Below are 12,117 nucleotides of genomic sequence, written 5' to 3' on the forward strand. Positions count from 1 at the left end.
GGCAGAAAATCAACTCCCTGTTTGTCAAGACAGTTTCAAATGGGATCAGTAGGCAGAGCTGATCTATCTTGCAGATGCAGACACCACAGAAGGAAAGAATGTGTGTCCTGGAGGCTGACAATAATTAGACCAGATAAACTGCAACATGTAATTAAAATTTGAAAAATCAGCAATAAGGCAAGTGAAACTTTCTGCCAAAGAATAAAACTTGTCTACTCTGCTAAAAGGTAATGCTCCTTTACAGTTTATAGGCTCAAGAGCTTAGCCAAGCAAGCTCAGCTTCACCTCTGGGGAAATTAATTTGTACAATCCTCATGTGATGTCATGACAGCTCTATGGGACTGCAACTGCCTTTTCAGGACCTTTAGCTTAGGAATGATCAAGAAGTGGATTTGAAAGTAGGAAAACAAAACAGATAATTTTAAAGGATACAACTCAAAGAAGCGTAATGACAATATACAAGAAGACAAAAATACTAGAAGGATTTCAGGTAATATATAACTGGGACAACAAATACATGTGCACAAACATCTGGATGCACATTTATACAGTGTACTCAGAACAGCTTTCACTGCTCCAGGTTCAAAGCCAGACTGAGACAAAAGCCTGGTGTGGGAGAAACAGAAGGACCACAGTGGACATGCGAAGGCCACTACAACATTCAAAAGCCACTTCACATAAGCAGTCCTATAAAAGTTTCATGGATACAAGAGCAAATTTTCAGTCACACCTACTTAAACGGAGAGTGGAGATGGAACAAAATTTAATTTTCTTTCCGTGCATTACTCCAAACATTTAATTTCTACTTTGCTGCACCTCAAAGCTGAGAAAGGGTACTGTGATAAAAAATCTGCCTACAGCAAAATCTCAGTCTCCAGTGGAGACTCTTCATGCTTCCAGTGAGTTAATGCTGCCCTACCTTCCTAACCTAAGAGGCTGAGAAACCCCCATTAGCACCTGAAAGAAAGAAAACTGGCAGTGTATTTGCAAATAAGCTGTTTGGTAACTGAGCTAGTGACTTGTACAAGCAGCAATGAAGAGAAAGGGACAGAGCATGCAGAGGGAATCACCTGCTGCCTGGGATACGATGGAGAGGAGGATGGAGTGGAAGGAGAGAGCATGATCACTTTTTTGGGGCAGGTCCGAGAACGTTCCTTATGCCTCATCTTTTTTTAAAACAGAAAAAGAAAAAATCATAATAATGGTAGAAAAGAGGTAACATTACCAATGGTTTGGTGAGACAGGGCAGAACGCATGAACTGAGACCATGACCCTAAGCTCACACCTGTCCCAAATTAGCTAAAGCCACAGAGTATCTGAAGCTGAGATCCAAGTTTTTACCCAGAGCCATACAATCACATTTTATTGACAGTGAACAGAGATTTGTATCACTCAGCAATTAAACCAACAGCTTTTGAGTCAAGGTCTTACAATCAGTTAAAGGCAAAATTTGGAACTCTCCATAGCACAATTGGACTGCTCTCTTTGCTTCATGAAAAATTACTTATTGCTGAGCCTTAAAAGGCTTAAAAATATCCATCCTGTTGACCTAATTACTCTTGCTTGCAGCTCATTACTAATACAATTCAAGTCTCAGTGTTCTGCTCCCAGCTCCAGATCCCTCCTCTCTAACTTACAGACATTACACCATCTCAGGCAAGCTAAAATGTACTACATTCTATGACTACATTCTATTAAAACAGAAATCCAGCTGGTTTATAGATAAAATAGAGCTGTATTTAATAGTCTGCCTATTACACAATGCACATACATGTCCTCAGTTTATCACACCAGAAAACACGCCCTTCTAGTGCTGTACTCCTTGTTATGTAGGGATTTTCTCCATCATTTCTTGTTTATTAATGAGCCTTCAGCCTGATTTTTTTTTTCCTGCTGAGTTCTCACCAGAGTATATCTGGAAATGGTTGCACTGGGAAAAAACAAAATGCTGTGTACCCAAAGCCAGTGTTAGATAAGTCTCTAAAAAAACTGCATGTGGTATAGAGATGTTACAGATGTTTATTACTGCCCTTGCAGATGAGCTGGCACTAACATCTGTTTGGGAGCTGTCTTCCTTTTCAACAAAACAGTTAGATAAATAATACACTCCTCTATCTCAAACAGATGCTAAAAGCAGCTTAAACTGAAGCATATGACTCTGCCCTGCAGTGGATGAGGAACATTTATATGTTTTAAAAGGCTTAGCTATGAAGTCATTCATTAAAAGCATGGCAACGTTCTCAGCCACAGAGCTGCTCATGGATTTTCATCTGTCCATGGCCAAGTTTGCATTTCAAATGTCAAAATTTTCAAACTTGCTTATTTTTCCAAGGCAAATCTCAGAATCTAATATTGGATGAATGCATGAAGTACGTGTTCTATCAGTCCTCAAAAGAATAAGCAGCAGATGTCCAGAGGCACCAAAAGACATGGGATCTCCATCTTACAAGTACCTTTGTACACATCAAACATGATTTAAGCCTATGTATGACACACAAAAGCTGTTGCAGACAGGAGACCTACGGAATAATAGATGACTGCTGAAGGCTACAAGATGAAGGTCTGGAAATCCAGGGCAAAATTCAGTTTAAAAGGTTTGTCTCTCACACCATGCCCAGTCAGCTCCTCTTCTAGATGGACCATATGGCTTTCAATGGCTTCATGATCCTGGATGAGATGCTCTTTCCCAAAAGCAGCCAGAATGGCTCAGAAAGCATAGAGCACATAATGGAAGATGTTCATGTACAAGCAAGCATTCATTTGAGGAGATTAACCACCACACCATGAAACACAATCCAGCCTTTTTAGGTGATATTACCATCATATAAAAAAATTACATTTCCACTGTGCACATTCACTTCACAATATCTTTGTGCATCATTAGATGCTGCTGTCATGCTCATAAGAGCACAAAACCAATTTTGACAACACAGGTCAACAACTCAAAAGTGTAACTCAATAAATTCAACTTTATAATCCAATTCACAAGGGATGCTGGCCACACAGAATGCTGTGAGAAGCAGATTGGTGAGGGTTTTTTTGCTCTTTGGAAGGTATTGCCTTTCTAAGAGAGGCAGCATTAAAAGTCCTGTGATGAAAGTAAAAACTGCTTCAGAACAGATTCCACCAGGATTTCACTCTTTCTAGGGATTCTCTCTTAGCAAGATACCTCTATCTCACCTATACAACACACAGAGGTATCCTGCCTTACAAGCTCAAGGAAACTGCTCACCTAATATCTTAATTCAAGGATAAAGCAAGATTCTGTATTTAAACTGGTAAGCAAGTACAGCTAAGGATCTCTATCTGACAGATACCAGCAGGCAATACCCCAAGGCAGATGCCAATTTCTCACCTGAACTGTGGGTCCAACCCAGAAAATTTCCTTTGCAACTCTCTTCCTTGCAACCACTTTTATGCTTTTGCCATGTACTTTCCTCTTCCATGCAGTTTCCAAAAGACAGGAAGAACCAAACCTGTCAATCATATAACTGCCCTTCTCCCAAAGAGAAGATCTCAACTTCATTTTGCCAGCTAGTAAGAACATTAGGCAACCTGTGGTTTCTTTCAGTAACATCCCCCCCTTTGCCCCCTTAGGAGTTGCTTTGCTCCTCTCCAAAGCACTCTCCACTAGAAGGTATTTGCTATGTGATACTTCAGTCAGTAGCAGGACTTTCTGCTCATTAACTTCAACACCTGCTCCAAAAGAGAAACCTTTCCAAAAGCTTCATGAACAGCTCTTTCTAGCAAACATATATCATCCCTAAAGAGTCTGTCAGAAGGAATAGCAATCCTTTACAGCATGGGCAGTGACAAAGTTCTGGAATGCTCTGCCCAGGGAGGTGGTGGAGTCACCACCCCAGGATGTGTTTAACAAAGCCTGGATGTGGCACTGGGTGTCGTGGTTCAGTTGAGGTGTTGGGGCTGGGTTGGACTCAATGATCTTGAAGGTCTCTTCCAACCCAGTCATTCTGTGATTCTGTGACAGGTCCTGGTATTCAGCAGCACTTCTCTGTTGGCAGTGTGTCACCCAGGAATGAGCTACAAAGCCAGAGTGACCAATGTCACCACAGAAGGCCAGTCCAGCACCATCAAAAGGTGCAGTCTCACACCTATCAGGTTCTGCCTGCCAAAGCAACCACAACCAGAAGCCTCAGCAGCCAGCTGAGGTACTGCTCAATCACCAGCTTCCTGCAGGAGGGGTTTTCTGTCCAGGCTTGGCAAAGCTGGCTGCTTGGCTCAGTGGTCTCAGCTGATCTCTGTTTAGTCATAAATAAGCCGCAGAATGGCTCTGTGCACATCCATGGCTTTTCAACAAAGGTAACTGATATTCTTCCCTTCCCCAGGCACACAGTAAGGAACCTTTGGAACAGGGATCCCTATCAGTGGGGTGTTGATCCCTCTGTATCCTGCAGATTTTCCATCCTTGAGACACAGATTTGTACTTCTTCATTACAAAAGCACTGCAAATCCTGCAAGACATCTGGACCCAGGAAGCAATAATCTTCTGTTGATGCAGTAGAGCCAATCAAGTAAAGATCATCTCCATGTGCAACACTGAGAGGAAAATCATCTGTTCAAGGCAATCACTGCCAGTGTTGAAAAAATCATTTCAATCCTCTGAAAGTAAAAATGTTGCAGAAAGATTTTTGAAAGATATGCCCTACGCTCCTATACAGAGATGCTATCCATGTCAAGGAAAACATTTTTTAAAAAATTTCTTTTAAGTTGTGTAGTGCAGGTATAAACAAGAACAAAAAAAAACCCAAAAAAACTACTCCCTAGTGAGGAGAAAAACCCTCACTAAAAACAGGAAATAAAACTTTGTCCTTTTCTTTCTATCAATGACAAAATAACAAAAAGAACTTCTGTATTTCACTAGAAAGGCCTAATTATAAAGCCTTCATAAATTTCCAGTAACAGGTTCAAATAGAAATCTCAAAGGTGCAGGAATGTGACATTTTCCAAGTGCTAAAACAGAGAGAGATAGCCAGTGCAATCCAGTTTTTCTTTTTCTAGGAAGTAATATAAGCAGTGCTCATCAGCTCACTTAATTTTGTACAGCTTTTTTGCTTGAGTTTTTTTTTCTGCCTTAATGAGTGTTCTTGAGAAATAAAATTTGCCTTAATCATGAATTATGTGAATCCATCTGAAAATATTCATTAGCCTACAAAGATGACTTTGAGACAAAAGGTAGAAGAACAAACACTGAGTCAGGAAACCAGAGCATCCTGACAGTAATTCCCCTGGGCTTAGGTCTTCTTCCTTGAAGAGAAACCTTCTAGATCAGGGCACCAGTCATGACATGCAGCAGTAATTGTGCTGAATGCCTCAGACACGAAGATCACCATGAATCCATATTCATCAAGAACAGTGAATTTCCAAAGCAGTGTCATCTTCTTCCTCTTGACTCCAAAGTATGCTCTGATTAAACTACAGCCAGAGAGAAGTAGATGTTTCTCCAAATTATGGCTGTCAGCAGAATACCTCAGAGGAGGCCATTTGCACAAGGAAACAGTAGAAGCAGATGAAGCCAGTGAGGTAAGTGTCCCTAAATGCCTGAAAAGATCATCCATCAGAAGCTTTAGTTTTGGAAAGTGCATGGCTGAAAGAAAAACAGCAGCAATGACAATGGCCTAAAACATTGGAGAGAAAATAAAATTTGATACCAGCTGATTTTTCTGCTGTTGGTCCCTATTCTGTGGAAGAAAACCTAAAATGTACTGAATTCTCAGTAACACAGGAGTCTGCAAAGCAACAAGGGAAGCTGGCAAGGAAAGCTGCATTAAAGAAAGGGAAACCACAGGAAAATCTCCTGCAACTACAGAACACTTAAGATTTCACATAGGAATAGAAAAACTGATAACCAATTTTACTATTTATATCAAGGAAGAGCTTTAATGTCATAGATAAGACATCTTTACCTCACGAGTTTCCATAATTGCTTACATGTTTCCTTCATTTCTAACAGAAGAATCTAGAAATTCTATAGCAAAAATTTCTGCTGCAACATCCATGAAAGTCTTGTTAAGTTGAAACGAGCATAAGAGGGCAAGGAAAATTGGATTAAATACTTTTGAAACATTAAACCATACATCATCACCAAAGGGAAACGTTGACTTTTATTCACTGCAAGTTATTTAAAATAACAGACTCAGACAAGATGCTGGAAAAGGACTGGCTTAAAAACACAGCAGTGATGATGGGTGGTGTTGGGTGAGAAAATGCACTGTAGTGAGAGTGAGTTTCTTTACCTGTTTCCACTGGGGTATGGGAGCAAGGCGGCCCTGCTCTCGTCTGCTGGATGGCTGGCTGTGGCCACGCTCTTGGTAAGGCAGGACAGGTTGCTGCATGCAGGTTGTAGGGAAGGTGGGACCAAGGAGGAAAGATAAAATAGTGAAGGAAACTCAAAGAAAGCCATAGCAATGGAATACAGAATAAGACAGACAAACATTTAAGAAAAAAAAAATAAGGGTAGGGGGGAATTCATTTAGCAAGTAAAATATAAAAAGGAAAAAAAAACATCCAAAAATGGGAAATTTCACATATTTTTGGACCTTTTCTTTCATTTCATTGTTTCTTCAAATCATTGGCTGAGTATGCCAGCCAATGTGTGGCAGCTGAAGAAACATTTTAATGTGTGGATAGACATGGCCATTCTGATTATGTTACACTACAAATGCTGATATGTAGTGTGGCAGAGACACACTTGACCTGGCTTTCAAGCAGCCAGCTCAGGTCCCACTCACGATGTGGCCATGGCACAGAGCTTGGCACAAGCTGTGGGGATGGACTCATGCAGCAGAGCAAGGACTCTGGCACTTAAACCACACTGAGCCTCATCCTGCTGACACTGCACTGCCAGCAGCAGCTTGAAGTGACTCAATCTAACATCAAAGACAACTAGCCTGCAGTTGCAGCAGTTCAGATACCATCCTGGAGAACAAACCAGCCTCTCTTGGAATGACACAAACACCCTGATTGCCAAGAAACTCCCAGGCATTTATCTGCTGCACATACACACACGTACAAAGCTTAATCACAGTTCACAAGAACAAACAGATGTAACCTGATATGAAAATGTTCAAATCAGAAATCAAATGGTTGTTCTTAAAGAGCATAAGCAGAACATTCCTGGAAAGTTTTTAAAGAGCAATAGTAGTTATAAAAGAAACTCAACTGCTGGTCTTCTCCACCCTGTACTTGTAAATTTTAAGCTTTGGGTAAACTTCACTTTTCTCTAGGAGAGCCTTTGAAGTAGAAAAGCAACACTAACATCCAATCTTGAAGAATGCATGCTATCATCCATGGTTTTCATCTACAATTCCAAAACAAGGGGTTTATTATCCATCTCCTACCTGTCTTCGTAAGTTTGAGGACGGCACTGGTGCATTCTCTTCAAACTTGGCCAGCAGCTGGGTTGCCATGGACTTGACTTTGTTCTGGTTCCCAATGGCAGCATCAATTCTCCTCTCTGTCAGGGCACTCACCAGTGTGGGCCTTTCTTCTCTGTAGCTTCGTGGGAGGTCCTCCTAACAATCAGTGACAGCAAAATTTAACAAGATACAACCAGATCACCTTTTCCTTTCTACCTCTTTGCTGTGAAAAGTCTCTTACACTATAGATAACAAATCTCTTAGCCTCACTTGAAAGCTCACATTTTAATTTCCTTTGGCAAGTCATCAGATGTTCTGTTAAACTTTACTGATCTTCTCAATCTTATTTGATACCTACCAAAAAGACCTCAGCTGAAACACCCCTGTGAAGCCCCTGACATAAACCAAAGGCTCATCTTCAAACAACAAACCCAAAGCACTGAATTTTAATTCACCATTATCCATTTGGCTACAAACACTGAATTTGAAAGACTGCCTTATGGCCATACTGGAAATGTTTGTGCTTTTTGCACAAACCAAAGTTAAAGTTTAAATATGCATCAAGCTTCTGACAATGCCACACAACTTCACTGAGAAGTTTTGAGTGTTGATGTCCTCACCAAACCATAGCAATTTGCAATAAATACAGAACATCAGGGAACTGCAACATTTCATTTGTTATGTAGTATTCTTTCATAATCATTAGTAAAATATTTGCATTAAAGATACCATGAAAGTGTAACCTCCGAAGAAGAATTAAATTTTATCTTAAAAATCCTATATAATCCCTGCCTGGATATTAAAAAAAATGAAAGAACTGAAGTGGGGAATAAGGCACCTACCATTTATTTTGCTCCCTGACATCTCTCACTGTAATACTTACATCCTCAGATTGGCTGGTTTTTCTCCTCTTTCCTGCACCATCCAGTTCCTTTTCTTTTTTGTCCTGAGAACAGGAGGAGTAGGGGAAAAAACAAAAATAACTCTCATACCTCTCTGGGCTGAAATAAGTGTCATCAGTGCCCTTAATCAGTTTAGTTGCAAAGCTTATTTAATTCCCTCTTGCTCATTCTCCATTTGTTTAACAAAAGAGTTTTTTTCTAGATACTCTTTAAGAAATTGTAACCTTCAACTGGACAATTCTTCAACACTTTCAAATCATCAAAAACTGAGCAATTAGCTATACTCCAAGAGAAAATATATGCCCAAATACTACCACAAGGCTAAGCTTTTAAGACTGAAATACACCTCTGAGAGTACATACTACAGATGTAATTTTGCAGTCATAAATGCCATGTATTATCCCACACCAAGAGCTGGTGAACACATGGTCTCTTGCAGACTAACAAACACTACCACCTGCATTTTTAGCACCATGCTTGGAGAGCAGCCTGCCAGACCCGAGTGCTCCCAGGGCTGTGCCTGCTCACCTTGGGAGTGCGCTTCCGAGAGATGCTTTGTCCCAGTTTGCTGAGGAAGGAGATGGGAGACTTGGTACTGGCAATCAGGGCAGCCTTTTCTTCTGCATTCAGCTCCAGGGCATCTGTTAGTGACAACAGGCAGAACAAGGGAATGCCATGAAGTTACTTTCTTCGGTGCTGTTATTAAATACACAACTGAAGGACTCACTGATTATTTTTAATGTAGCAGTCTTTCTTAAATTCTCTGTACAAAATAACTGATGTCTAGAATTAATACCTTTCTCAGCTATGCTACTTTTTCATTTTGCCCAAAGCAGTTCTTTCAGGGTTTATAATCACCCATAACAGATGCTATGCTTACTCTATTTACTTTTACATTTAAAGAGCATGATTTAAGGAACATGAGCATCTGTATTCTTAAAAAGAGTACAGAGTTTTAAAAATAATACACAATACATACTATATTTTTAAAAGGCTATTAAACCAAAATTTTCCCCCTCACCAGAGAGATATATGTGAATTAAGATCATCAGCAATAAAGAGCTGTAACAACATTATCAATATTTAAAGGCTGTCCATATTGATTTGGGCTAGGTAATGACATCTTTCAGTTCTGCTCAAAGATGTTTTGGCCTGGAGTTAGTCTCACCATTCACAGATGATAAATAGGTATAAAACTCAGCTGGTGTTTTGAATCTACCTGTTCAACAACTACTAGCAAGGCACATTAGCTAAGACAAACAATAGTAAGAAAGCAGAAAACTTATCTAGTAGTGATGAAGTGAGTTTAGAACTTTTGAGGCCATTATTGTATGTTAACTCTTATTTTGCTCCTGCTGCTGCTAACATAATTTTTATGCTGCTGACTGGTCTTTATCAGCACCAGTAACAAGCCAACATTTTGTAATGTAAAGCTACAGTGGGTAACCACTCAATGTGCTCATGCAGAAGCAGCATGAAGGTAACTGAAACCCACACATTCACCCTGGAGCAGTCTTTAAACCCCACAAAAGTGCCCCAAACTGCTTACCACTAGAGGGGATGGTGTCTTTGAACATCTCATAGAACTGTGTGAGGTACATCACCATGGACAGCTTATCTGGCTCTCCAACAGATGCCATTTCCTTTCCAGTCATAATGGGAGAGATCCCAAACTCTTTCTCAGCGATGTCAAAGGCCAGTTGGTTGTTCTTCTCCACATCATGCTCATCCAAGGAATCAAAGTCTCTGCAAAGGGCAAAAAGAGGCCTTGCACTGAATCAAGTAGAAACCAGTTTTCTGAAAGAACTCAGACATCCATCTTTTTTTTTTCACTTGAAATCTTAACTTTATTTGCCACCAACATGGCAAAGTTGATGCTACTTGACTACAGTGAACTTTGGTTCAAATATATGCTTTTAAAATTTGTTTGCTCTCCATAAACACCCAGACTTTTCTTCTTAAAAAGCATTTTCCCCTGAAATACATCTCCACTTTCTTCTTTGCTGAAAGACTGTACATAGTCCCCTACATAAAATCTTCCGTGTGCTGGGAACTAAATGAAATCTTGACTTTTTGTCCCCTTTTCTCTTGACTGATCCATATTTTTGTCCTGCTGGCTTTTCCCGAAACTTGTGCAACTATATTAAAAAACTACAGCTTGTAGAGTATTTAAAAGCGGTTTGAACTCCCCAAAAGCTATAAAGCTATTAAACAGTGAAGCTTGGGTTCACTCAAGTACACCAATACAGAAGTAATTCAGTGCATATGGATTGGAATAACTCCACAATTTTGCAGTATGTTTTACAGTGGATTATGTCTTCAAGTACAGCTCTAGAAGTTACTTTTTCTGATGTCCCTTTGGGAAGTTGGAGACATTTCAGACTAAAGTACCACAGTCTTTGCTATCATCACTTTTTCCAGCCAGTGTTTTCCCATTCTAGAATCTGGGCACTGTTTCACCCAATATATCACTGAAGAGGACACCTCTGCCATTCACCCAACCACCAAGTCAGTGTGCAAACAGCACCAACCTCTTAATTTAGGCTGTGGGTCACTACTTCTAGAAAGGGCAGCCTGAAAGTCTTTAGAAAGAGCTGCTTTGTTGAAACAGGAAATTCATAAAGGACTGTGCAGAGACTTGTTCACAAGAGATTTAACTGAAGCTATGAACTATTCCTTACTCATTTCACACATAAAATCTGTCAGTCAATAATGCTTTCCAGTCAGTACCAATTTGAAGCTTAATTCTGCCAAATCATCCAGAAGGGAAAATGACAACACATTTATTTTCAAATTCATCAAGCTATCATGACCTTCCCCTCTGCTAGTGAATCACTGGATATTGGTTTCTATCAAGTTTAATTGAATTAATTTCAATCCATTTCTTCATAAGTCACAAATGCACTGCCTCCAACTCCATATTATTAGTTCCAAACACCACTAATTTCCTGCTCTTCCCAGTTACGTGAAGCAGCCAGTTACTCACATTAGGTCTGGACGGTATCTGTGGATAATGGCACACAAAGCTAAGCCACTTTTCCATGACATTGTCAGATCTGTCACATTAACACCAGCATATCCATCAGTCTGCCTCTGGCACCAACTGAGCAATTTACTAGAGCGAGCTACAGACTCTGTAAAAAAATAGCACATTTGAAAAATAGAAATGAACAACAGCTCATATTCTAAGTACAACACAAGCCCCATGAATCAACAAGGAAAACTTTGATATAAAAAACAAGTGGGTAATGGAGGACAGATTCTTATTTTCTTTTAAAAATACTATCAATATCTATTTTAAATCCAAGGAAGTATTTTTATTTTGCTGAAAAGTAATTATCTAAGTTGCAACTTGCCAGACTTTTCACCCTAGCTATTGTAAAAGAGCCCCAGGAAATATAAAACAGTTGCAAAGGCTTGTTAAATATGATCAAAAGGACATACAGTAGCAATGTAGCTCAGATATACTATTTCTAGTGGAAGAACAGACAAATGTACTTCTGTAACTTCTCCATCTCCCTTGAAAACTTTCCTTTAAAAGCACTGACCTATGCTGACCTTGTCTTACCAGAAGGTCTGATGAGATTGTAGCCTAAAGGGACATGGCTGCAGGGCAAAGAGCAGAGACTACACAGCTATTCAGCAGTGAAAGGGAGGCTTAGCAGCAAAGAGACACTCTGGGAATCCCAAAACACTATCTGGGCATCCAAGACAAGCCATGCAAAGGGAAAAGTCTGACATACCCCTCAGGGTAGAGACAAGGAGACAGCTACTGAAATGCTTATCACAAGGCATCTAGCTCTCAGAATAATGCAAGCAAAGTGAGGTTTCATTTAGTT

General features: G+C 39.9%; 1 protein-coding gene across 18 annotated transcripts in view; it reads right to left on the minus strand.

Annotated features, from left to right (window-relative positions):
- MICAL3 (microtubule associated monooxygenase, calponin and LIM domain containing 3) overlaps window positions 1–12,117 on the minus strand; it is a 158,881-nt gene that overhangs the window by 79,853 nt on the left and 66,911 nt on the right. For 13 of the 18 annotated variants that reach the window (XM_064421315.1, XM_064421312.1, XM_064421309.1 and 10 more), the window contains exons 12-17: window positions 11,265–11,412; window positions 9,828–10,024; window positions 8,807–8,919; window positions 8,260–8,322; window positions 7,359–7,532; window positions 6,255–6,347 (exon numbers count right to left, since the gene is read on the minus strand). In XM_064421315.1, coding sequence (XP_064277385.1) covers window positions 6,255–6,347; window positions 7,359–7,532; window positions 8,260–8,322; window positions 8,807–8,919; window positions 9,828–10,024; window positions 11,265–11,412 — 788 coding nt within the window. Of the gene's footprint in view, window positions 1–1,070; window positions 1,167–5,460; window positions 5,560–6,254; window positions 6,348–7,358; window positions 7,533–8,259; window positions 8,323–8,806; window positions 8,920–9,827; window positions 10,025–11,264; window positions 11,413–12,117 lie in introns of those variants that run through there. The other 5 variants (XM_064421310.1, XM_064421320.1, XM_064421313.1 and 2 more) reach the window with 3 other exon arrangements.

This window comes from Passer domesticus, chromosome 5, assembly GCF_036417665.1.
Source record: "Passer domesticus isolate bPasDom1 chromosome 5, bPasDom1.hap1, whole genome shotgun sequence".
In the NCBI taxonomy this organism is placed as follows: domain Eukaryota; kingdom Metazoa; phylum Chordata; class Aves; order Passeriformes; family Passeridae; genus Passer; species Passer domesticus.